Source organism: Equus quagga, chromosome 20, assembly GCF_021613505.1.
Source record: "Equus quagga isolate Etosha38 chromosome 20, UCLA_HA_Equagga_1.0, whole genome shotgun sequence".
Taxonomy (NCBI): domain Eukaryota; kingdom Metazoa; phylum Chordata; class Mammalia; order Perissodactyla; family Equidae; genus Equus; species Equus quagga.
The window spans coordinates 40,699,800-40,727,752 of record NC_060286.1 but is presented as its reverse complement, the minus strand read 5'-3'; the positions used below and the strand labels follow the sequence as shown (position 1 = coordinate 40,727,752).

Sequence of the window (27,953 nt, the reverse complement as noted above, 5' to 3'; positions counted from 1 at the left end):
ATCTAATCACCTTGCCAATCTGCACTCAGTATCTGTTTAGAAGCATGAAGTTACGCTACTGGCGCTCAATTGCGACACGTGTTAGCATTAAAGACTCCACTAGACGGAGGAACCGAGGCTCTCCAACCAAACAGCCAAGACCCCCAAGCGTTTCCTGTTAGACGAGCCCTGAAGGCGGCCTGCGCGATGGAGACCCTGGTCCTTCCTCTGCCCCGCCTCTGCCGGCTGCTGAACACCTTACCTTGAGCGCACACGCGGGCCAGGGCAGCAGCGCTTCAGTCACACACCCGCCGGGGAGCTAAAATCAAAAGGCTATCTCCACTGGGCCCGTGCGGGCCCTCTGAGGTAGTTCCTTAACTCGGGATGCCTGTTACCTACTCTCGTTCAGAATTCAGTACACGTAGGAAGGAGTAAAATATCCATGCATCGCTTTAATCACAAGTCACTGTAATTGAGTGCAAAATAAAGGAAACTTGAGTTGCTTTATTTAGCTTCCAATTTCTGGGAGGCTCAAGAATTATAATTATTCTGGACAACAAAAGGAAATAAGACTGTGCTTACAGATCTTTTCTGCCATCTTCTTTCTGTAGGATTGCTATTTTATTGTCGCCCTTTCTGTTACACGGGATGTACACACCAGGTGTTAAAGGTACAATACATTCTACAACTGAGCACCGCTTTCCGTAACTGAACAGGCAAAGAAATTACACTGGACATCAGCATCCGGCAGTATTTCTCGGAAAAAAAAGTGACTAAAATGGGTTTAAATTGATTAACACTATTAAATCACATCTAATATCTGATACTACATGATTCAATACAGCTATACGATACAATTATACAAAATGTGTTAACATCAAAGAATACAACCAAAATTAAGAGAGCAAACAAAACCTATAGAACTTTTTTTTTTACAGGAAAAATACTTTTGAAGTATGCATGTAACTGCCCATTCTTTTAAAGAAAATCTACTGCAAGCAAAGTTATCAACCTCCAGAAAAATCACACATAGCATTACTAAGCATATCCCCAAAAAGTGTACAATATGCACACTTGGAAAATACAAAATTAAAAAAATTGTAAGCAACAGGTGAGCTTCATATTTATAAGAATGTGAAAAGAAGTCCCATTTTTAGCACTGTTGTATAAAGAATTGTCTTTTGATGCGAAGTTCATGAATTGTCCTCCTGTTGGGACCACACTTTACAAAAACACCGTGTTTTTGAAACGAGATTACAGAGCAAGATAGAGTATCTTAGCAATGTCATCTTATTAAAGTTTTTTTTTAATTTTTACTACTTTATCAAAACATGTCCCTTAGGTGTGTAGGATTCATTTTTAAAATTCTTTCCTAGAAACAATATACAAAGGAGAGGCATATTTATTCCCAATCACACTCCTGGAAGATGCTTCCCGAGGTCGAGAAAGGTCTTCTCTTCTTCTCACTGGTTGTTTTTGGCCTTAGCGTGTGTTAAGATGTGAGATTTCAGGTTAGTCGACTGAGCAAACTTCTTATTACAACCATCGAAGGGGCACACATAGGGCCTGTCTCCAGTATGGATTCGCACATGTGTGCGCAAATTGAAGTCCAGTGAAAAGCGTTTCCCGCAGCCTTCGAACGTGCACTGTCGAGGAAAGACCAGAGACAACCCACTCAGCGACTTCGACCGGGCCGGGAGCGGGAGCCGCTCGCTGCTGTGCTGGAGGGCAGCCTGCTCCCTCCACCCACCACTCCTCCTCCCCTTCCAGAACCTTCCAGACACGCTCTGCAATAGGGGGAAGCAGCGCTAACTCTGCATGTCGGACAACTCCTAAAAGCCATGGACAGCCCTCAGCAACTGTTTACAACGAGAGAGAAACACTCGGCAAAAGAGCAAGAATTCTCCTAAATATTATGTTAAGGTCCTTGTATTTGTGTAAATATTTCAACTAATAAGACACAGATGATGAGGGAGGTTTCTGGTGTCACGCCTCAAAAAGAACCGTGTTACATCTACTAGCTGCGCTGCTACTCGGTTCCCTTGTTTACGGGCTTCTAGAAACAGACACAATATTAACTATACTTACTCTCATACGATAAAATTTTACAAGTTCCCTGTCAGTTAGTAATTCAATATACTATTAACTACAAAAAATAAACTGCTCCGACCCCATAGTGAACGGACTGGAAATTTACTTTGAGGCTTGCTCTTGAGCAATCCTGCCTCTCTGTAAACACCTTGCTACATCCCACCTCCAGGCCCACAGGGAGCACATACAGGGGAGCCAGAGCTCGGGCAGCTCTTCCAAACGACCGTCAGGACACCGTTTCCGCTTCTCACTTAGGAGAGCTAAGCCCCTGACTCGGGGCCGGCCACGGTCTCTCCAGCATTGTCGCCACCTCGCCTACACCTGCAGGGTAACGTGGAGGGGAGAAGGGACTGGCTCTACCTGAAAGGGCTTCTCTCCAGTATGAACCAGTTGGTGTCGTTTTAGTTTTGAGCTCTCAACAAAAGCTTTGCCACATTCTGCACAGACGTGGACTCTGGGACCGTGGGTGTGCAGATGTTTTCTCATGGCAGAGTTATCCCTGAACATCTTTGTGCAGCCCTTCGAACAGAGAGAGAAGCTTAGTGGTTCACACTGCAAACTGTTACAAAGGATTCAACCACTTAACAGCCTTCACTGACACATTGAAACCAAACTCCCCCACACCCCCCATTTTACTTGGTATTACAGTAGAAATATTAAATTAATTAATTTAAGACAAAAAAAACCAGACAGCTGACAAGGCCTTATCATTTAATGCAAACCCTTGTTTTACAGATGAGGAAACTGAGGCTTAGAGATGTCTTAAGTAGACTTGCCCAAGGTCACACTACTAGCAGTAGCCGAGCTGGGAGTAGAACCCAACACCCTGGCTTCCAGCTATACCACAGCTGCCTCACCCCACCATGTCCCCCAAATGAAGCAACAGAAGCACTGATAATAAATGGAGTTAAAATGACGGCAGTCCACCGCGACCTTGGGCGGGCCCCGTGTTCTGTGCTGCAAGAATGGGCTGTCACTCTACATGGCCTACTGTCCCCTCTTCTCTCTTTGCCTCTTTCCCCTTCTTGACAGAGAAAGAAGCAGGAGGGCCTCCAAGGAATGGCAACTACAGAAGAAATTTATTTTGTGAGACACTAGGAAAAGAAGCAGGCAAACTGATACGAGAGCAGGGTGGGGAGGCAGATGGCATGTGGTGCTCGAGAGAAGCATGTCCTTCACAATTTCTTCTGCAGTTGTTGCCCAGTGATGGAGTGAATGGGGGAAATGGTCAGACAGCATGATAGAAGGACAGCACAGGCCAACCACTGGACAGCTTCACAGGCAAAAGGGAGGGAAAAGCCACAGTTTTTTCACCTTGATCCCTAGGTTGAGTTTCCATTTAGAAAATGGAATTTTAAAAAAATGTAATCGGAAAAGAAGTACACAGAGCAACTAGAGAGACGGCAGGCACTTAAGGCATAACTGTTTTCAAATGCTTACTTATTTTTTGGCCCCAAATCATTTTACATTTCAAAATCTCCAAATTAAGGGCATTAAAAAAAATACAAAGAATCTGTGAGTGCACAAGTCATGAGACGTGACACCACGAAACTAAATTTATCCTTCTCCAATTGTTGATTTTTAGAAATTCTTCATGCCATTACAAATGTCTCCCCCTTTGTTTTTCTGCACCTGGGTGATACTTGATTTTTGTTAGTATCCAGTTAAGCTTGAAACTGACCCAATCAACACCTCCAACTACTTTTTAGGCTATCCTTTTACTTTAAAGACTAACCACATTTGAAAACAATTAAATACCCTCCAGTACCACACAAAGTTAACAGGGTAAATTAAGAAAATTGTGAAGGAAATGATGACATCTTTTTAGGCTTACTTTAGCAACATCCAAAATAATTTCCAAATATTCGTTAATGAGCCTACGGTCCCAAAAAGGTCTATGGGTCAGACACAACCCAGTGTCTTAAAACTGACTTGTTACTGATCCAAAAAGAAGAAATAAAATCCTAACACACAATGTTCAATATATAGTACTAATAGAAACACTGGTGCCTACAGTCAGCCCTTTGAATACTATTTATATTTAAGTGGCCTTCACTGAACAAAATTTACATCACAAAATATAGTCTCGAGTTTAGAAACCAAAAATTATAGTTCCTCACTTAATCTCAATTATGAAGATGGAAATCAAAGTGCACATTTCTTATAAGCTCTCTAGAACTCCAGTAACACTTTAATGAACCCTTTTCCCCTAGCATTACTTACTTTATGAGGGCAAGCTATTGTTCTTGGAGCATCATCTTCTTTAATTTTTCTTGGCTTCATTCTTACCAGAAAAAAAAAAAAAAGAGAGAGAGAGAGAGAGAGAGATTTGTAGGAGCGGGTAAACTCAGCTGGCATAAATTATATAGTCCCTAAAATGTTTTCCTTATAGATACAAAAACTAAGATTACAATATGCTTCCACGCAGGGGAAAGGAGGAGACAACTCCCATTCTCCCAACTGTGAGACCTGTGACTGTGAAGGACTCTTCCCCTGATACAGGCAAGGGTGCTGACGCTCAGAGGCCGAGCTGCCGTCTATGGTCTCACAGCTAATAAGCTGGTGCAGCTTGGAATGGCACCATGATCTGTGTGATTCAAATACCTGCTCTTTCCTCCAAACTCTTTAAAAAATACAAAAGATCAACAGCCCAGAAAACCACAGATGAATCCCCTAGTGGGAACAAAGTAAAGTATCCAAAAGCAGCTGCTGTCATAATAAAGGTACCTTATAAAAAGGGAGCAACGGACGTGGGAGGGTCTTAAAAACATATATTCCTATACAACTGCTTTAAAGAAGAGGGGGTCCATTTCATACTGACAGAAATGCTCTTTAGGAGAGATCACTTTTTAAAGAGGGAACAGAACTGTCCTTTTCAACAGGGAATTACTTCTACACATATCATCTCTCTAGAAGGAAACATAAGAAGCTGCCAGGATGGTCACTTTGGGGAGGAGCCCTAGGGACTGACAGCCGGGTGGGAACACCTCACACGCTTTTATACTGTCTAATTCCCATCATACATTACTTTCGGTGCTGGTGGGAGGAGGGAGATTATTAGTTTTTCAAAAAACAAGAGCATTTCTTTTACAGGACAGAGCTTTGTGGCCCTGCTTCAGGACAGCAGTGGGACAAGAGTCCAGGTCACTTGGGCAGTCAGGGAGGGCCCCGTGTGGAATTACTACCCAGGGAGCTTGCTCATTTGATCTGGGAACTTACCTACCTGCCATCTCCACTGAACCAACCTTTGGTCTTTTGTTAAAACTTTCTCTCCAAATACTCCCTACAGATCTGTGTGTAGTAAAGGGGTGAGAAATTAAGAGTTCCTAGAAAAACTAGAAAAAAACACAAATCTCTGAAACAGATGTTCTTTTTGTCACTAGTTTTGCCATCTTCACGCTTCTACATGAGGATGGATATTTAATAAACAACTGAGTCAATGATTCCTTAGCAGTAAGAGCTAATTTACCAGCACTCTTTTCATTTGAAAGGATGTCTGCTGTCATCTTTAAGTTAGCAAAGGCCCTAGCAATAGCCTCTTCACCCCTGATCTGGGAGAAGGATTACCTGATGCTTCCTACTTTATAGGAATTCACGAAATCATCTAAACTTCCCACAGCCTGGAGGAGCACAGGTGAAACAACCTTTTCCGTAGCTGTAACTTGTCTCTAAGGAGTTTGTTCAAGACTACAAATTCCCTATTTTAAATCCTCTAAGGACATCTTCAGTCTGGTACCCTCTCCCATTCCAACCCCGCCGATGCTCATTCTTTCCTGTCCTTGGAAGATTACCACATATTTTCTGAGTGCCTGCTGTGCCCAGGACACTCAACTAGCCTTTGCTATCTTATATACCACCAAGTCCCGGAGTTGGGGTCTGAGTTCACAAAATTAGGGAGGACAAAAATTTGGTGCCACTGTGCCACCTAGAGGTTATATCAGAGTTTGAAAAACAATGATGATTCATATGAAAGGATTCTGCTCCAATCAAATATAATATGATGAAGAGTATATCAAGAATCAGGCTCCTGGGACCGACCCCGTGCCCGAGTGGTTAAGTTCACGAGCTCCGTTTCGGTGGCCTGGGGTTTCGCCGGTTCGAATCCGGGGTGCAGACATGACACCGCTCATCAGGCCATGTGGAGGCGGCATGCCACACGCCACAACTGGAAGGACCCACAACTAAAAATATACAACTATATACCGGGGGGCTTTGGGGAGAAAAGGGAAAAATAAAATCTTTAAAAAAAAAAATGATAACCAGGCTCCAAGCTTCCCAATTATAAGTTTATCCTTTGATGATTCCACTGAAATGCTCTATGTCTTGACGGTGGAGATGGCTACGTGATTGTGTTTGTCCAAATTCACAGAAAGATACCCACCCAAAATAGGGTAAATTTCACTGTGTGCAAATTATCTCAATAAACCAATTTAAAAACAATGTCGACAGGGGTGACAAATATGCCCCACAGTCTTTTCCCTGTCCCACCCATCTTGGGGTTCAAATATGGGGTCCATTCTGGTAGGATGGGTGTGGCCCAGTTACCAAGGAGGGGCCTCCAATACATTTTCTTAGATTTATTTCTAGGAACTTAAATTTTTAAAAAAATATTTCATCACGGAAATTTTCAAATATACCTGAAAGTAAAGAGAAAAGTCCCAAGTACCATTTACCCAGCTCTTGATTTTTTAAATGTTATTATTAAGTGGTACTTTTTCTTAAAATGTCATTTTCAAAATGTGTGCTAGTATTTAGCAATACAATTAATTTCAGATTGAGAGTTTAAAATGCATTTGGACAAACACCCCTGGGTTCAAGGAGGAAGAGGAAGGTATTTAATTGCAGCCACTCAAGAGCCTTGGCAAATCATCCTTCTCCACTAGAGTGGCAAATGAGGCAGCATATACTGGTACCTTTTACTTTTCTTTTTTTCCCAAGGAAGATTTGCCCTGAGCTAATATCCATGCCAATCTTCCTCTACTTTTTGGTATGTGGGCCGCCAGCACAGCACAGCTGCTAACAGGTGTAGGTCTGTGCCTGGGAACCAACCCCAGGCCACGGGACTGGAGTGCGCTGAATCTAACCACTAGGCCACCAGGGCTGGCCCAATACCATCTACATTTTATTCGAATGCAAATACTGAAAACACTATTTTCCCCAAAAAAGCGTATTTAGATTGAACATGTTCTGCTTTGTGAGCAAAAACTAAAATTTCAATCTTCATGGTACCAACAGGTATACAACCTATAAAATATATATATTTGAAATCCTAAAAAATAAAAATTTTTAAAAAGACCAAAATCACACACTACTATCTAGAATATCTTCTTAGCCCACCCAAACTAGTCAGAAGTAACCAAGATTTGAGATTTTCATCGACTGTGATACTTTACAAAGATTGTTTGAACCAGAGACAACAATGACAACGCGTAGGCATCATGAATGAGACGGAATGGGATGTGTGACTTGATGCTGACTTCTACTAGCTGCACGACCTTGAGCAAATTACTTTAACTTCTCAGCCTCAGTTTCTTACTCTGTAAAAACATATAATGCTACCTACTTTAGAGCTGTGAAGGTTCAAAAAGATGATGTACATTAAACTCTTGGGAAATGACAGCTATTATTATCACCAGCTATGTGTTAAATGGGCCTAGCTAAAAATGAGTTCATTTCCAAAAAAATATGCCAGTTGTACTTAACATCCCAGAAGGTTCTGATGCTCCAAACCACCCTTTTCAACTAAAGGACTGAGAGACTGAAAAGAGAAGTACACAGGTAAAGGAGAAAGGCCTCTCACTGTATTAGAAATTATACGGAGGAGCTAGGTACCCAGCAGGAGAAGTTTCCTGTTCAATTAAAAATGGAGCACACGGAGAATATGCTCCCTCCAACAGGACTGCTGGTTTTATACCGTCTCCTTCTGCATAGGTGGAAGGCAAACATTACAAAGGTCAGGCTCCAGTACCAAAACCTGCAGGAAGCCCCTGGCACAATTTTCAGCAAGGCATTGTGTAAACCAAAAGTTCTAAGTTAAATCCACAAATGTCCCAGAAGCCGAGACGAAACATTTTGAAGCAGTAATTCTTGAATGCAAATAAGCCTCTTCCTTACAAAAGCTGCTTAGTTTACTTCAGACTGGAACCACCAATTTTGACCTGTGCTGGTGGGCCAGAGTTCTGTGTCATATATCTACCACCTGCAAGCATAATTCACCTCCCCTCTTTGCAAAGACTGCTTAGACAAACGACACAAAGTCTGTTGAATGACTTCTCTCTTAAGTAGACAGTGTCTATTCTGTCTATTCATGTGATGACACTGAAGAGTTTTAAGGTACTTTTTGTTCCACTATCACATTTCATCTTTACACTGATCCTGCAAAAAAATCAAGGTGGGTAGTGAACCACAACAAAAGATAATCCGCCTGGGACTAACCTACCCACTCTTCATTCTATCTTTCTAGACCAAAGGTTTCTAAAGGGCTAACTCTAGTTAATGAAAAACACAAAAGGTTATCAATTTAATCAGGGAAGACAACTCGCCAGGTCTTACCCACCGACCATTTTTTGAAGCATTTACTAAAAAGACATTTCAGGAAAGAACAGTCACCCACAGCCCACCTCCCCAGTACCATGACTTTTAAAATCAGTCGTTTCTTCTCCATGCCCACACACATCTAACTGATTCACTGAGCAGTCTAGGCTCGGTGCGGCAGGAACCTGGAACGTTCCCTGGTCAGTTTCAGCTCCAGTCAGGAACCCCATCACCCTAGTGTAGGAAGACAGGGAAAGGCACCTAACACACCACCTTAGCCAGCAGCTGAGTCACAGATCAGAGGCAGATGAAGAGTGGAGGCCAGCAGACAAGCTCTGTGGATCTTTCTAAGCAAAGAAGATGGGGCCTGGCCCCCAAGTCTGAAACTTGGTGCCTCTCTGTCTTCAGCTTTCAGAGTCCCAGTCACCAATTCTGGGACCTCTGGAAAATCCTATTCAGCTGTTCCGCACGTTCTCAAAATGTGAAGACCTAATAAAACAGGGCATTCCAGGTTCAAATATTTCTCACCACCACTATCCAATTAGAGATACTATGGAAAATGAGGATGAGAATAAGCCCAACCCTCAGGCCACCTCACAAGGCCCAAACCCTATACCTTTACTTTGTACACACTGTCAAGATAAACAGATTTCATTCTGTTCTGTATACAAAATGAAATCTTTAACAGGTTGACTATAAAGGAAAGTAGACACACTATATCCAGATGATTCTGTAAATGTCACTCACTGTAGCATGTAGCTGAGTGCAAGGATCACACTTGTTGCTCTCCAAGTCCAACAACGCAGCTCAGTACCAAGGAGAGCATCTTCCTAGAGTCCAGTGGAACGTGTCCTCTTTCTCTCTAAATATTGTCAAAATTATGCCCCATTTTTAGGCCATGGTTTTCTTAGCCCTCCCCTCTCCTCTTCAGGAGGTTTCTGATTATCTTTTCTTTTTTTTTATTATTAATTTTTTTTGGTGAGGAAGCTTGTCACTGAGCTAACATCTGTGGCAATCTTCCTCTGTTTTCTATGTGGGACACCACCACAGCATGGCTAGATGAGCTGTGCGTGGGTCCAGGCCTGGGATCCAAACCTGTGAACCCCGGGCCGCCGAAGCAGAGCACACAAACTTAACCACTACGTCACTGGGCCAGCCCTATCTTTTCCTTCTGAAAAGACTCTTTCCCACACCACCAAGATCTTCTAGCTTCTTACCTCATTCTATGCACTACTGAATGAAATCAACTTTTCTTGAGGAAATTCTTACAGCCCACTGCCTTCCTTTCTAAACTGAACACGTTCTCCAGCCTGCTGCACACCCATCTTCTTGGTTTGCTTTTCACTGCATTCTTTAGGAAGTCTTCCCCCTTTTTTGAAAAGATTGGTACCTGAACTAACAACATCTGTCGCCAATCTTTTTTTTCTTCTTCTTCTCCCCAAAGCCCCCCAGTACATAGCTGTATATTCTAGTTGTAGGTCCTTCTGGTTGTGCCATGTGGGACGCTGCCTCAGCATGGCCTGATGAGCGGTGCCATGTCTGCGCCCAGGATCCAAACTGGAGAAACCCTGGGCTGCTGAAGCAGAGGGTGCGAACTTAACCACTCGGCCACGGGGCCAGCCCCAGAAGTCTTCCTTTTGATGTTCATCCTCATTTGACTGGAGTAGATACTCAAGTAACCTCCTCAGAAAGGGTGCATGTGACATAAAACGAATTCTGAGATTATTTTACCCTTGTATTTGTTTGATAGCTTTGCTGGAAAAATAATTCTATGTTTATGGTAATTCTTCCTCAGAAATCTCAAAACATTGCTTTATTGTCTTCTAATTATCTACCGCTGTCAAAGAAAAGTCTGTTCAGGTCTAACTCCCATTGTTTTGTAGGTGACCTATCTTTTCTCTCGGGAAGGTTTTAGGTTCTTCACTCTTAGTGGTCTGAAATTTCATAATGGATGGATATGTGGTGCCCAGGTCCCAGTGGGTGGCCCCCTTCCTAAGGAGTAAGGTCTAAGGCAGCCCTGATGCAGAGAAGCAAGGCCACGTGAAAAACAGGCAGAGGCTTCCACTCCACCCCAGTGACACATGCCTCCTGAGTCTGAGGCTGAAACACCCTGGATTTTCTGTTCAGAGCACTGGGGACAAGCTTTCTGATCAGTGGCCCCATCTCCAGCAAGGGTGAACAACGCCAAGGGTCGCCAGCACCCCATTACTTCTACTGCTCGCTGTCCACAGGTTCCCTCTGTCCGCAAAACCTTGCCTCAGCCCTCGGCTCCTGCACGGAAATTACTTCACTATATAATTTGGAGAAATTGTGTTCCTCCCTCTCTCGGCCCTTCTGGAAACGCTGCTAGCTTTTGTGAAGCTGTACTCTCCTGAGTCTCCTCCCACCCATATGAACGACCCTTCTGCTGCGTCAATGGTTTCTCTTACCCCCTGCATATAAGGGCTTTCCCAAGACTCAGCTCTGCTGTCTTTTCCCTCCAACCCCTCCCCCTCAAAGAGCTTCCTCCCAGACACTTTGATGCTTTCAGCCATTCCTCGTCAGGCGACTCTAGCCCTAACTCACTTCCTGAAACTACCTCAAGTCCCACATGGATGTTTCATTACCATCTAAAACCAAACACTGCCCAACTTGAACCCCAAACCAGCACCTTCTCCCAATTTCCTGTCCCCTAAGGAGCTAAGCTTTGACTGTCCATTTTGATTCTTCCTCTTTGGCCCCCTCCCTCCAGACATACAGCCGATCTGCTTCTTAGTCTTTCCCACTGTCTCCTGTCATCTCTGTCACATTTACTCTTTTACAGTCTGACCACCACAATTCTGGCTCAGGCCTTCAGGAGTTCTTGTTCAACTGAGCTCTCCCGCTTCCTGTTTGCACCTGCACCAATGCAGCCCAGATACAGCTGAAAAGTAATTCTCTCAAAGTAGGTCTCTGATCAGACAGCCCTCTTCTCTACTGCTCAAACCCTTTAGCAACAGCGTACTGCATACTAAAAAAGCCCACATGTCTTGGCCCAGTATTCATAGACCTTAATGATCTGGTTTAAATTTACCTAAACTCCAATCATCTCCCTGGAAGCATCTTAATTCCCAGCCAAACTCGACTGCTTCTTGTTTTCTGAATAGATACCGGATACTGAATGTGTCCACTATGCTCACGCCATTCTAGCACGTAGGCCCTGCCACGGAGACACCAAACCTAAGAAAAGTACGTTCTTCAGGGCCAAATCCAATGCCACCCCCTCCACAAAGCTTCCCTTCATTCCCGTGTCCCTATCTGTCTATCTAGAGATGCCCTCCATCCCTGGGACAGCAGCCTATGCCCCCACGCAATTCTGAGCACAACGAGGAGGAGGTGACTAACTGGAAGGACACATGGCGATATTAAACAACAGCATGGTTTTTGGCTCAACTCGTCCCAAACCTCTAACACCTTACTGCTGACTATGTATCCTACAGATTCCATTTTTATTTGCATTTTGGGGGTGGGTGGAGGGGGTGGTGGTGAGGGATTGATCTTTGATCCTTATACCTGTATTTAAAATATGAATAGCAAGAAAAGCTGGAATGCAGGGTCACTAACAAAAGGATAGAGCCTTACCTTGTTGTGTGAAGCCATGATAAATCAGAAATAAATTAACGTGTATCTCCTGTAACAACAGCTTCAGTGGAGAGCAGAAAAGGGTACAAACCCCTTTCTTAAAACATAATGGGGTTCTTACACTCATATGACACATGGGGAAACTGAGGCTCCACATGGCAGGAGGGCGCCCACATGTTGTTTTCTGGCAGGGCTGGGAGAAACCCAGATGCTCCAGAGCCTCCAGCTCTTTCCTACTCTGCTCTGCGCTCAAGAGAAAGACAAAAAAGCATGCCCCACTCCATTCTTAGATGGAGCAGGGTGACGAAGAGCCCTTCCTCCTGACCCTGCTCTTGCCTCAATCTCCTGGGCTGCTCACTTTCCCTTCTGCCTCAGGCAGAGAAAAGGAGTAGAACTTCTGCTCCAGAGTCCACTAGTTAGTTTCATTTTATTTAAAATTTTACATCTTTGTGAGCTTTTTCATGTCCTTGTGAAAACTGTCAAACAGTACTAGAAAATAAGTAATGTAAAAAGGAGCAGAGGCTTCTGTGGGAAGTCAGCCCATTTCAAGCAAAACAAACATCCCATGGCTTCAGATCTTCCCGACTCCTCACCTTGGACAGTCACAGGGGTGCCAGTCATAAATATTCCATCTCTCCCTGTCGTGTCAGCTTACATTAACAAAACGCTGGGAGCTTCACTGCTGACATGCTGAACTATGAACTGATGAAATGCTCTCCAGTGGTCAGCTGTACAAATCTAGTACAGAGCCGGGTCTCCTGCAGCTCAGTGCAGGCCAGTGTTCTCAAATTTAAAGTGTACACAAAGAGGCCAGAAGGGAGCAGAAAGATATCCATTTCCAAACAAATTATGTGCAACTTTATTTATTCACAAGCAATGTCAATTATAAAATTAAAGAGTCTTTGCTTTATCTTATTTATTGTCTGCAGGAATCTAAAATGGTGCCACTCACATTAATAGCATAGTTCCTACTAAAAAGAAAACAAATGCTTCTGTTTCAGAAGTTGCCCTAGAGCAGGAACACAAACCACCGTAGTGACTGAGACACAAAACCACAGCTGACAGCACGCGAGCATTTGCTACGACTAAAAGGAAAGTTCCTATAACTTACCTAGCAAATTCTGCCAGCTGTTTGGGATCTGAGAGGTCAATGCCAGGTATCCCTCCAGGCGGAAGTTTCTTTCCTGTCATGTACTCTGAGTAATCAGGAGGTGAGTTCTCCCCGATGATCTGTTCTTCAACCACTGTCTCATGGTCAATATCTTTTTTCTCATCTGAAACACACCATAAGATTTGATTATCTCCGCTGAGTAAAAATGTCTACAAGGACAAATAAATTTTAATTATTTATTTATTTATTTTTTGAGGAAGATTAGCCCTGAGCTAACATATGCCCCCAATCCTCCTCTCCTTGCTGAGGAAGACTGGCCCTGAGCTAACATCCATGCCCATCTTCCTCTACTTTATATGTGGGACGCCTGCCACAGCATGGCTTGATAAGTCGTGCCACATCTGTACCCGGGCTCTGAACTGGCGAACCCCGGGCCACTGAAGCAGAGCGTGCGAACTTAACTGCTGCACCACTGCGCTGGCCCCAAGAAATCATCCTGTTTCTGCTTGAAAGGCACCAAAATCTTCAAAGCCAAATCCAAGGGGCCTTCTATCGGCGCTCCTTCTGAGCCCACCAGGGAGAGCTCGCAGTCACGGTCCTCGGCCGTTCACGTTCCTGGTTCCACTCCCACTTCTCCACTTCCTCGCTTCTCCTCCTACCACTTCTCAGAGTTCTGCTTTTTGTCCACCACACACACTTCCTGTTAACCACCAACTCTGCAACGCTGACTCAGATCTAACTTCGTAGGCTTCACCTCTCCGCTAGCCCCCTGCCTACCTCTGTGGCCACCTGGTTCTTCACTATTCTCCCCTCACTCTTTGCTCCAGGTACACCACCCTTTGAGTTCCTCAGATGCACCAAGACCCACCCACCCTAGCCTTATGGCCTTTTACTCATGCACCTTTCGTTGACCACACTGGTAATTCCAGCTGTGTGATTTGTCGGCCTCTCCTAGGAGATGGTAAGCTCCACGAGGATGGGGATGGTTGTCAGTTTTGATACCCACGCATCCTCAGAGTGCCGTTCAGGGTTTGCACATAGTCGGCCCTCAATAAATACGCATTCAAAGAATGCAGGACATTTCTACTCGTGTGTTGTACTATCATCGCAAATCCAACAGGTTATTAAAAAAAGGGAGTACTGACCACCGTAATTAATTCCCAGACGCCAAATCCTACTGATCGTTTTTAAAAGGTCTTTTCCCTTTGTCCCACAGCCATCAACGTAGTTATCATTATCTCAAACCGAAACGACTAGCATAATTTTCTTAATTCATCTTCACAATTCTGTTCTCTGCTCTCACGACGCTATGAAGGACAAACTGACACAGAAAATGTAGCTGATACACTTTCACCTGTGGCAGGAGCTCTTCAAGAGACGAATGCATTACTTCAACTCGGCATTCCGGGCCCTATGCTGTCTGTTCCCATTCCAACCTGTCTGGTCTTCCCATCCATTTCTCCTTTGCACTTGCCCTCCGTATTCCAACCAGCCTGTTTCTCTCACAGGTAATTCACGAGCGTCTGGCAGGAGTTTCCCCCCTTGCTCTCTCTCATTACCTCTCTCTAAACCTAGCCAACCCTTCCCAGCCCAGCTCAAATTCTCTAAGGGCTTGCTGATTCTATCATGTCAGCCTTGGATTCCTAGCTTTTCTTTGAACGCCCTACATTATTTCTTGGTAGTTAACACTGACAAACTCTAAATCATACTGTTTTGAATTTTTGTTGGCCTTGCCTCTTAAACTAGAGTAAAGATGCCAGAGGCCAAAAACAGTCTTTTACTAGTTCAGTGCCTGAAACAGAAAACAGATGCTCCAAAATTTTCAATGCTGACTGAAATTTTCTGCTACTCCATCAAGTTGTTTCACAAAGAGCAATAACATAAAAACTTTCAGAAGTGAAAACCGCCTTGTTCAACTCTTTCCTTGTGTTACCCTTCCACTACTGTTAAAAACAAGACCAAAACCCAACCCAAATCAGATCCTGCAATTGATGTCACCACCAAAAGCTATAAACATGCTGTTTAGCACATGGTTCTCTGTCATGAGAATAGGAGGGCAAGATAAAGACAGGATGCAGGTTCATCTGGGTCAAGCGGTCACTGTCAAGTTCAAGCACTCCCAGCAGTGAAAGCACAGAAGACGACAGTTCTGAACTTTAAATGTCTCTTTTCTCTCATCACTCTTCATTTTAGGAACATTTATAGGTCATTACAAGGAATCACAGACTCTAACAGCAGCCGACATTTTATTCAATGTTTACATGTAGGCACTATTTTAATCACCGCACATAGGAACCTAGGAAGTGGGCAAACTAGCAACTTCATTTTACAGAGAATGCTGAGGCACAGAGAGGTTAGGTAAGCGGCTCAGGATTAACCAGCTAGGAAGTGGCAATGTAAACTCCCGAAGTCTAACTTGAAGACCTGTGTGTGTTAACCAGCACAGCCAGCGGCCTGTTGTTTGGAACTAGAAAGAACTGGATACTATATCCCAGGTTACCTGTTTACAGATGAAGAACATCCATCTATGGATGAAGAAGCCTAAGGGAAAAAAAGCTGGCTGTACTAACAAAAAAGGACAGGAAACGTGGTTATTGATTGTAAGCTACAAAGCTGGGACCCTACACTGTAACCAGATTCTTTCATTTCGGTTCTCAGGGCTGTGGTAATTCCTTCCCCCTCCAAGCTCTCCAACTGAGGCACAACAACGACTCCTTTGACTGTGAAGGGGTACAGAAATACACTGGTGCGCAGGGAAGCTTGTCTTCTTTCCTGGGGTTTCAAACTTCTGATACACGGGGGCCAGCCCCGTGGCCAACCGGTTAAGTTCGCACGCTCCGCTGCCACAGCCCAGGGTTTCACTGGTTCGGATCCTGGGCGCGGACATGGCACCATTCGCGAGGCCATGTTGAGGCGGCATCCCACATTCCACAACTAGAAGGACCCACAACTAAAATATACAACTATGGGGGCTGGCTCCGTGGCCGAGTGGTTAAGTTCGAGCGCTCCGCTGCAGGCGGCCCAGTGTTTCACTGGTTTGTATCCTGGACGCGGACATGGGACTGCTCATCAAGCCACGCTGAGGCAGCATCCCACATGCCACAACTAGAAGGACCCACAACGAAGAATATACAACTATGTACTGGGGGGCTTTGGAGAGAAAAAGGAAAAAATAAAATCTTAAAAAATATATATATATATATATACCACTATGTAGCAGGGGGCTTTGGGGAGAAAAAGGAAAAAATAAAATCTTGAAAAAAAAAAAATTCCAATACAAGAAGGACAGCAAGGTTGAGAATCACCGCTGCTCTGCGCAAGCCTCTGAGGAGGGTGTGTCTCAAGCATGTTGGGACAGAAAGAAGGCTGACCTCCTGGCATAAAGGAATCTCAGGCTAAATCAGTCCTTCTAGTAGCTCAGCAGATATTAGCTGGGGGCCTCCTGTGTACCTGACACTGTTCTAGGCAGCAGGAATAACAGCCACAAACAAGACAAAGTCTCTGCCCCCATGGAACTCACATTCCAGCAGGGAAGGTGTCTGAGTGCAGGCTGCTACAACCAAATACCATAGACTGCGTGGCCTAAACGACAGAAAGTGATTTCTCAGTTCTGGAGACCAAGGTGCCAGCCACTTCCGCTCCTGGTGAAGGCCCTCTTCCTGGTTTTTAGACAGAGACGCCTTCCTGCTGTGTCCTCACATACACATAATTTCTCATCACACTACACGATTGCTCTGTCTCTTCTCATAAAGCCACTGATCCCATTCATGAGGGCTGCACCCCAGAACCTAAGTACTTCCAAAAGGCCCCCCCCATGAATCTGGGGTGACACAAACAGAAGTCAAGGATTCGCAAGTACAGCCAGTGGGTCAAAATCAGCCTGCCAACCCCCTCTTTGTTTCCATTTTCATGGTTTCCTTTCTTTGTTAAATTTTGGTAAAACGGACATTAACATAATATTTATCATTTTAACCATCTGTAAATGTAAATCTGTAAATGCAGTGGCATTAAATACATTCATAATGTTGTGTAACTATCACCACCATCTATACCCAAAACTTCATCGCCGCCAACAAAAACTCTGTAGCCATTAAACAATAACCCCTCCTTTCCGCAGCCCTGATCCTCTCTATTTTACTTTCTGTTCCTATGAATTTGCCTACTCTAGGTACCTTTTCTAAGTGGAATCATACAGGATTTGTCCTTCTGTGCCTGGCATACTTCACTAAGCATCATGTTTTCAAGGTCCACCCATGTTCAGCATCTATCAAATTTTCATTGCTTTTCATGGCCAAACAATATTCCTGTATGGGCATACTGTATTTTAAAATGTTTATCCATTCATCTAATGATGGATACTTGGGTTGCTTCCATCTTTTAGCTGTTCTGAATAGTGCTGCTGTGAACGATGGTATACAAATATGCCGTGTACTTTCATAACTCAAGTTTTACCGGAACACAGCCATGCTCATTTGTTCATGTACTGTCTAGGGCTGCTCTCCTGCTACCATTGCACATGGAAATGATTAGTTGTAACAAAGACTGTAGGACCCACAAAACTAAAATATTACTATCCAGCCCTTTACAGAAAAGGTTTGCTGACTTTTGCTTTATATAATGAGATTTCACTTAGAGAAAATAGTTTAGCGAAAATTTTTCTATTTGGAATAAGAAACAATTTCTGACAGTGAGATCACTCAACGATGGGATTTACTACCAAAAAGGCTGCATTTGTCAGCACGTCTCCACAACGGGTTAGATGCAAGCTTTATTTGCAGGAGGACTAAGCATGGCTGGGTAATGGATCAGATAAGGAGGGGGAAGAGTAGGGATGTCAAGTATGCCACCTGAGTTTCTTGTGCGTGCTTCTTGGAGGATGGTGACATTATCAGCTAAGAGGGAAAAACAGTGGAGGAAGAGACAATGTGCAGGAGCGAATCTAGAGTTCCACTTTGGTTTGAGATGTCTGCAACATCTAGTGGACAGACTGCAAGGAGGGGCTTAGATACGCATGTGTGGAGGATAAAAAGAAATCTAGGTTGGAGAGAACTGTACGGGAATCACTGGCACACAGACTGCATTTAAAGCCACAGAAACACATCCTAACATCATCTATTGAAAAAAAGAGAGAGACGGCTCAGAACGAAAACCTGGGTAATTCCCATACTGTGAGAATGAAGAAGACCTTGCAAAGGAGCCCGAAGAGATAGGTCCAGATGGAGGGAGAAAACTAGCTTTGTCTAATGAGAATTTTATTCAGTGACACACCAAGTGAAAGCGGAACACAGTGAAGGCAGTCTATTCCGAGTACAGACACTAGGCACATGGTCTGGAAGTAATCTTAAAACCATAATAAAACCTATTAAAAATCAGCCTGGCTGAGATTATCACCACACCCCTGCACTTCTAAACAACGTCAGTGATACAATATTCTTGCCTAAAAAACTCTCGTTGGTCTAAGTACTAAATAATTTTTGTGGTTATTGTATGCTTTCATAATAAATGTTTAAACTTCATATTATCATCACTTGTTTCTTCTTTATTCCTTAATAAACAATATATTACATGGAAGCTAATTTGGAGAACTCCTTGAAGACCAGTGCACAGAAATTTGAACAGACGGTCATTAACAATTCAACAACAAGATGTGAGGAAATAAACTATACAGAAAAAAATCACATTGCAAAGACTGCTAGAGAAATGACAAAAGATGCTAGGTTCTATTGCCAGAAGAAATCAAAGACAATGTCTGCCTCACTTTCACCAAGAGCTGGACACATATTAAAGCAATAGATCAAATAATGTCAATGTCTGCTGTTATCTGGCCATTTTATCTGATTCTTGCAAAAGAAAATCTTCAAAAGTTTTTGCCAAATGTAACAGAAATTTATGATGCTGTCAAAGAGAAACTAAACAACAAACACAAAGAGACAGAGATTGGATTGGTGGTTACTAGAGGGGAAGGAGGGAGGACAAAAGGGGTGATTAGGCACCTGTGTGTGGTGATGGATGGTAATTAGTCTTTGGGTGGGGAACATGATGCAATCTACACAGAAACTGAAATATAATGATGTATACCTGAAATTTACATAACATTATAAACCAATGTTACCTCAATTTAAAAAAAAGAAACTTTGCATTACATTTACAGACCATATGTACACATAAGTTTCCCTCTTCAAAATATACTAGTGAAAAGTATTAATTTATCTTTTTGTACAATTTTATTAAAAAATGTTTTACTCCTAATTGTATTCAAATAAAGAAGATTTCACCATCTGCACTGGCCATTTATTATATTCCTTTCATTTCATAATTACTACTGAAATAGATATGCTGTATAGAGGGGAAAGAAGATGCTAACTGATATGCTCTGGACGTCAAATATGTTACACATGCTACTCATTTCTACTGACTGGCAACAGGGAATATCAAAGACACGTCTAGGTAAAGCATGTTCATGAAGCTAAGCAGCTAAATCTGCTTTGAAAATTGCTGGGGTGTGTGTGAGTGTGTGTGAGTGTATACATATATATAGTTTTCCTTGTGGGGGACAGGACTTAGTTAATTACCCCGCCAAGGGACGGGGTACAACCACGTTAGAAGTTTCATTGCAATGGGTTTCTAGAACCAGCGTTACTTAAATTTATGATTGTGATTATCAGAACACAACTGGGCAAGCAGATTAAAACCATATCTCAGAATTCCTATTTGGAAAAAGCTGAGAATACAAATCACTGATTCAGAGGGGTAGAGAGGTGGGAGAAATTGCCATCAAAGACCTCTAGTCCAAACTGGAGGTGAGTGCAGCTCTCCTAAGCCACCCAGACCAAAGTCCAGAGGCCTAAGCTGGAGGTGTGGGAAAACAAAATCTGGCCAATACCATCCATAACTCGGTACACATCCTGAATTATTTCACAGGACAATCAATTCATTCACATTTTTAAAACATTCTCTATTTTTTGCATATGGAACTATTCAAAAGGTAAAAACAGTATATAAATAAGTCCCTATTTCTCAGCTATCACTTTCCTTCTATGTTACCAAAGCTATAATTGCTCCCAGTCTAGTTTGAGAGGCAAAGCGAAAAGACTCAAAACAGTTTACAGTCAAAAAGATATGGTTAAGGACGTGGAAGCAACCTAAGTGCCTGTCAACTGATGATTGGATAAAGAAGACATGGCACACACACACACACACACACACACACACACACACACACACACACACAATGGAATACTACTCAGCCACAAAAAAGGATAAAATTGTCCCATTCACAACAACATGGATGGACCTTGAGGGTATTACGTTAAGTGAAATAAGCCAGATAGAGAAAGACGAACTCTGTATGACTCCACTCATAGGTGGAAGTTAACATAGAGACAAAGAGAACTGATTGGTGGTTACCAGAGGAAAGGGGGGGTGGTGGGAGGGCACAAAGGGTGAAGTGGTGCACCCACAACATGACGAACAATAACGTACAACTGAAATTTCACAAGGTTGTAAACTATCATAATCTTAACAGAAAGTTAAAAAAAAAGAGATATGGTTAAGGAACTAAATGGAGGGCTGGGACCCTCCACAGGTGCAGAGAAGAGGAAAAAGGGGAGTCTCACCTGCCCTCCACGCCCCAACCAAACTGGTTTTCTCACGTGCTGGTCAATGTACAGTCAAAGGTGCATGATAAGCACAACTTTCCCTCTTGCCTGCCTCTCATCCGCCATCTGAGTCTGGTGTGTTCTCCAAAACCCAGATCAAGATTTCTTTCCTTGAAGAGGCCTTTCATTCACTGAACTTTGCTTGGTGTCCTCATTTGTTAAATAAAGAGAAGAGCACCTACCCTATAAGGCTGAAACAAGGCAACATGTTAAATGTTAAATCGCACTGTGTGGAAAACAGAGTGGAGTGTGCAAAAAACACCTTTGTTCCACTTTCCCCTCCCCTCCTGGGTTTAAGGGGAACAGGAGAGACTACACTTAACGGTTTTTAAACAACGCTGAACTTTTTAAAAACTATAGTAAGCATGGAAAGAACACAAAAAACTATGAATCATCTTCAGTTAGGTTCCATGTTAAGCCTCCGGCTGCTCTAAGACACTATATTGGTTGGAATCTGTGCATTACTAACATCAGTGGTTCCCTTCACATAAGTTTATTTTAGAATTCACTCCTAACAAAGGCTTGATTTCCTCAGAAGGTTTTCCCATCTTGGAATTAGTTAAGGGTAGGATGGTTTCCTTTTTATCTTGATTGCCAGGAAGCTCATTACGTTGACCCTAATGCTTCCTTTTTCCTGTGATCCTGATTTTCTATTTTCACCAATTTTACTTATTTATGGGGTGGCTCAATTTTGTTTCTCTACACCTTCCATCTTAGGCTATTAACTTTGGTCTGATCATTCTAGGTGACTTTTGGTAAAAACGGCATTATCAACTCAGCAGTGCCATCAGCGAAACCTTCACCAAAATGGGGGAGGGCTAAACATTTGAGATTCATTACTAAGAAACAGGCAAAAGCCAGACATAGGCTGTTTCCACTCTTCCCCACCGAGAGACCTTAAGAAGGGGGTACTATCACTTACTGAGTATCTGTTTCATGCCAGCAATTGTCACTTTCTTTAACTTACTCAATTTAAACAACACCTTTAAGATATTAACCTCATGTTTTTGGTTGAAGAAATCAAGCCTCAGAAATGCCAAGTCAAAAAAAAAAGAAATGCCAATCATGTATGTCAACAAGCACAGTAAGTGGCAGATCTAGGATTTCAACCTAGGATTGCCTCAAGTCCACGCCTTTTCTAAAAGGGGACGCTTCCCCCCTCTCCCCACCCTCACTCCTGCTTTTCCACCTCGGCACTCAGAGATGAGAACTGTCTTCTGGTCTACAGGCCCAACCCTGCCTTACAGCACAACCTCCAAGCACTCACTCACTCAGTGATTTACTGACAATCTACGTGCCTAGTGCCATCCTAAGGCTGCAGGGTGACAGCCCAGGACTTACAATCTAGAGAAAGTAGACGGACAAGCAGCAAGTTACAAGGAAAAAAAGAAGACAATTTCAGACAGTGCTACAAAGAAAATAAAACAGGGTTATGAGAGAGTAATTGGGAGGGCCTGCTAACCTGAATGAACAAACAGGGAAGGCCTCTTAGAGCTGAGACTAGAAACACAAGGTGGCACTAAGAAGACAAACATCTGGGGCCAGAGCTCTGGCAGCAGAGGTAAGAGCACTGCAAAGAAATAAGTTCAAGGATCTGAAATGAGGCCAGCAAGGTTGGAGCACAAAGGGAGCAGAGGGAGGACGTTGGAAGGAAAAGCAGGGGCCAAACCAGGGACGGCCCTGCGAATGACAAGGAGTTTAGATTTTACTAAATGTCACGGGATGTCTGCAGGACATGTCTGTGTGTATTAACACACACAAAATATAAGATATACCACTGTTAAGTCTACAGCTCAGTGGCATTCAGTATATTCACACTGTTGTATTTGAGAGGTTTTTAAGCAGGAAAGTGAAGTCATTTGATTTAAATCGTAGAAAATAAAGAAAGGAACAGATTGCGTGTGACCAGATCCCCAGAGGTGAAATCCAGAGGTGTGTATTTAGTCCTTGCTAAGAATCTATAAAAATTTACTTAATATAGGAGCCATATGTATTACTACAAATAATCAGTGAGTTATCAACAAAGTAAATTAAAAACCAATCGTCAACTTGGAGTAATGGCAGCAGCTTTTCTCCCTCAAGTTTTCCGAGTACTTAGAAGCTAGAAGACACAAAAGGAAAAGAAGTAAAGGTCGAGTGGAGAAAAGCACAAAGAGAAAGACCCTTCAGGGCGTTTTCGAGTGTGATCTCTGAAACATTTTGAAGTTCGGCCTCTCCCACAAGAGACAGCGCCTAGACTCCAAGAGTGAACAGCTTCTAGCACTGCAATGGCAGCCTCTTCCCTACTCGCAGGTCTCACATTTGAAGGGAAGAATTTACGCAAGAAAAAAGAGTCCATCACAACCATTCACAGTGTTTTGCGTTTAGTTTTGTTTTTTTGGAAGATTAGCCCTGAGCTAACTAACTACTGCCAATCCTCCTCTTCTTGCTGAGGAAGACTGGCCCTGAGCTAACATCCATGCTCATCTTCCTCTACTTTATATGTGGGACGCCTACCACGGCATGGCGTGCCAAGCAGTGCCATGTCCGCACCCAGGATCCGAACCGGCGAACCCTGGGCTGCCAAGAAGTGGAACGTGCGAACTTAACCATTGTGCCACCTACGTTGTTTTAATGTTTAATCGTATCTGAAACCACTGTGTAAGACTAAAGTTACTGAATGGTATTAAGAATCTTACTCGAGAATTCCTAATATCTCATTCGTGTGGTCACATTAAAATTGGATAGTTCTGCTTAAAGAAATTGAAGATATGGCTTCCTACTGTCACGTAGAAATTCAGAAAGGAGCAGAAATTCTTTGCTATAAAGGAACTGAAAATGCTTTCAGGGATTCCCCCTATTCCACCAAGTCATTTTACAAAGATCCCAAGGTCAGGAGTTAGGTTATGCCAAGGTCGAAGAAGTGCCCTCAAAAGAAGAAATGTGATGCGTTACTAATGATTCCCAGAAACCACTGGGCTTGCTGTTATTGATAATTAATCATAAAGTTAAGCAGAATGGGACCTAACACAAGAAACTTAGGTTGCTCTTGGGTTCCGTAACTAAAGTCCACTATACGGAGGAAGGCACAGACATACAATAGAGTCCACTAACTTTCAAGACTTCCCACGTATTCCTAATATCCTGCTAACAGTAATGCAATTAATATTATTTTCAACATCCAGGTAGTGTTTCAGATGCCAAATTTTAAAAATACGAAGTTTGATCGTTCATCCAATAATACTATAGACTACAACTCACTGGTAAACATACCGATTTTAAAAGTATACAAAGTTTTCACTTTTGCATACTCTTCCTATGGGAAGTAGTAAGAGCAGAGTTTATAAAATGGTCACCTAGTAAGAGCAGATCAGGAGTTAACAAAAGACTGCGGATCTTAAACGTTCATTCTAATAACTGTTTTTGCTAATAACCTGTTATAAGCCTTAAATCCCCCAGCCTTAAAACAAACCAACCTTACTAAGCAGACTTCAAAAACAAAACAAATAGAAAGGCGTTTTGTAAATATCCACCCCAAGAGTCTGGGATACTTTTTAAAAATTATTATTCTCTTCCAAAAGCCTAAAATGCTAGTTATAGGTGGGTCAGGAGCCCTGACCTTTTCCTGACAGGGGTTTTTCTCTTCCCACTAGGGAGAGGCAGCTGCCGCTGCGGGAGGGAGAAGGAAGGGCACAGAGGCTTTCTCAGTAAGCCAGGCTTCCCGAGCTACCAGGGCAGGAGCGGGGAGCCAGGACTCAGGCTGCCCTGCGTGGGTCACGGGGTTGACGTGATGACTTGGGATGGCTTCTTGACTCTACGAGAATTCACATTTATGGCATTTCTACTTAGTGATAAAACGCATGGTAAAAATGGAGCACGTGGAAAACCCAGAGGAATGGCAAATGGTCAGGACTAATAATTCTTGGTAAATCTGAACTTTCTGAATATACAAAACTGAGAAAAAATGTAATACTTTTCGATTTTCTTTCAATTTACTGGTTCTAATCTCAATGGTTTTCTCGTCTCAGAGGCTTTACTCTAGGCACTTCCATATCACGTCTAACAGAAGATAATTAAAGTATCAACAGCCTTTAGTGAAGGTCACAATTTCTAACTACCTGAAACCTCAAGATTTTTAAAGCCTTCCAGGTTTCTCTCAAAACTAAATGTTTTACATGCAGCTTTTATTATTAGCTTCCTTACTCGATCCAGTGATTTAGTTTACAATAAGCTCTATGAAGTAGGACGCTGCTGCTACACAACAGTAAGGAATACCTAGGGAAAAAATACGGAATACCGTGCCCTACATCTGGCAGCATTTACATGCTCATTAGTTATATGGCAGGGAAAAAACAAAAACAAGCACGGGCCTTAAAACAACGGATCAAGAATATTCAAAACAAAGGTGAACTGTGATTAAAGACTGAAACGTGTTCAGCCTTAAACTAAGTCTCATTTCCACATGTGCAAAAATACGTAGGCCCTGCTGTGTTATCTACACAGGGAATATTACTCAGCCATATAAAGGAATGAGAAATATTCTACAGCATGCGTGAACCCCGAAAAAAGGCAAAGCTAGACACAAAAGGCCACGTATTGTATAACTCTATTTAAATGAAACATCCAGATTAGGCAAATCCAGAGACACAAAAAATAGATTAGTGGTTGCCAGGGGCTGTGGAGTGAGGGACACGGGGAGTGACTGCTACCAGGTATGGGGTTTCCTTTTGGGGTGATGAAAATGTTCTGGAAGCAGATAGTACTGATGACTGCACAACCTGGTGAATATCGTACAAACCACAGAACTTTGTGTGGTGTGAATTATATCAATTTTTTAAAAAGCAGATGTCCAAGGACCTTTCCAGGTCTAAAACTACTGTTATACAACTACTAGATTCCCTCGCTGCTGTTCCACTTAAAAGACGGCACCATCACAGATCACTATTATTCCCTGGGAAATTAAAGGAAGATGGCATACAAGATAAACCCATAAAACCCAAATATTTGGTTTCCAGAAACATGCTGGCTGCCACTAAATGTTTTCTTTTTAAACCAAGAGGCACTAACAAGTAATCAATCCCATGAATGCCCTAGCTATGCAATTATTTTGATAAGGACTTCAGGCAACTAGGTTTGGGCTTAGGCAAAACTGACACCTCACAGCTCATTCCGATCTAAGGAAGGGACTGTTTCAATGGCACTAGTGTGGTTAGAGCTCTCCCGTCTGGGATCGAATGAGATCAGGTACGTGAAAGCAGTGAGCACACTGCCACCACAGTCCACACCCACACCCACACCCACACCCACACCCACGGAAATTTAGCTCCACAAGGAACCTGCTTTGATTTCTTCCCGCTATCCAAGATCTCCTTATTTCAGTTCTCAAAATCAAACTATACTCAGAATTCGAACTTGGGACACGCATAGTTAATTACAAAGTATTTAGCTTCTTTTTGGTAATAATTCCAAACCCCAAGGACAAGAAGGCAGCACAGTTTACCACATCGCATGTCTGAAGAAAGAGGCCATCCTATGTTACTGTCATGCAATCTTCAGAAGCCTCTCTATGCAGAGTACTCTGTAACATGCCAGACGACTCACTCTTCCAAGAAATGGACATTGAAACAACCCCAAACCATGCAACCCTGTAAGCAGTCACTGGCACGGAAGTAATGACTTTTGAATGTTGACTTAATTGTAAATTAACTCCCATTAGTCAGGCCCCTCAGACTTTCAGCCCCGCCTGGCTGGCCAGACACCTATCATTTCATCAAGTAAAGGCATACATTACCAGTTTTCTGGGTATGGAAAAGTTGGTTAGCAATTTGATTTAGCACGTCAAATGCAGAGTATGTAAAATGTTTTTCCTAAAGTGCTATAAGACCAACATGACCATACCACGAGAAAAAGCAAAATTACTTTTAGATGCTTCATGTATCTTTACCTAAACACCTAATTTCAAAGGGTACCCTGAATTCAGCCAACTCATGGTTAACCAACGCTCCCCTCCCTTCTTCCATTCCTAGTAAGGGGAAAACACGGCCTTTAGTCCCAACGTGATTAGTGTGCAATCATTCCGAGCTACCAAAACACACAGGAGGCATCCTGTGACAACCCCGAAGTCCACGGCGGGCGGGCCCACGAAGACGCGGCCCCGCTCCGCCCCGCGTCAGCCACCCCGCCTCGGGGCCTCAGGACGCGGCCAGACCAGCTACTCAGCCCAGGCCGCCCGTCTGCGACTACTATTCGTTCTACTATTCGTTCCTCTCAATCTCAACCATCTCTAACGCTCAAAAGCCACCTTCTGAGGCCCTCTCCACTTCTGAGAGCTCAGGAAATTGCGCTAATGGAATCACAGGGGAGGGTCCGCCGACTCACACTCAGCACTCGTCAGTCCGCACAGGCCCCAGGTTAACCGGCTGGCACAACTCCTCTCGGTCTACTTACTACCGCAGCAACTTAACCAGAGAGCACGCGCACCAACAGGACAGACAGAACACCAGCCTTCGACAGCCACACGGCAACAGCCGAGAGGAGCGCACGGACAGACAGGCTCCCTGCGCCCTAGCCGTTTCTCCTGGCCTTCGTTCAAGCCGCACTAGAGTGGGGAAAAAGCGCTTTCTGGCGCCCTCCTTTGCAGGGGCACAGTAGGGAGACGGCTTTCCGTCACGCGGAAGGCTGCAGGCGGAAAAACCCGGCTCCTCGGCCCCGCGCGCGGCAAACGCCCGCAGAGAGCCGAACGCTCACGGAGACACGACTTCGCCGACCCGAACGGCCGAGCAGCGCCCGGGCCGCGACGGCGGGGACAGGCCCGGGGGTGGGGGGAGCCGCCGCGCCTCGCCCCGCCTCGCCGGCAGCGCACAGCGGGGAGGGGGCAGCGGGCAGGCTTGGGCCGCGCGGCGCGTGGAGCGTGGAGCCCGGCCCCCGCCCGGCCCGCGGAGGCGCCTCCGGGGAGCAGTTGCGGGTCCGGGGGAGGGGCGGGGGCGGAGCGGGGCCGCGGG

The 27,953-nt window shown here is 43.8% G+C and overlaps 1 protein-coding gene across 2 annotated transcripts in view; it reads right to left on the bottom strand.

The window, feature by feature from the left end:
* Positions 1–463: 463 nt before the first annotated feature.
* The window catches only part of YY1 (YY1 transcription factor), a 34,239-nt gene continuing 6,749 nt past the window's right edge, over positions 464–27,953 (bottom strand). Inside the window, exons 2-5 of one of the 2 annotated variants that reach the window (XM_046646989.1) lie at positions 13,316–13,478; positions 4,294–4,354; positions 2,431–2,589; positions 464–1,625 (exon numbers count right to left, since the gene is read on the bottom strand). In XM_046646989.1, the coding sequence (XP_046502945.1) occupies positions 1,443–1,625; positions 2,431–2,589; positions 4,294–4,354; positions 13,316–13,478 (566 nt within the window). In that variant the 3' untranslated portion in view covers positions 464–1,442. The remainder of the gene's footprint in view (positions 1,626–2,430; positions 2,590–4,293; positions 4,355–13,315; positions 13,479–27,953) is intronic. The other variant, XM_046646991.1, reaches the window with a different exon arrangement.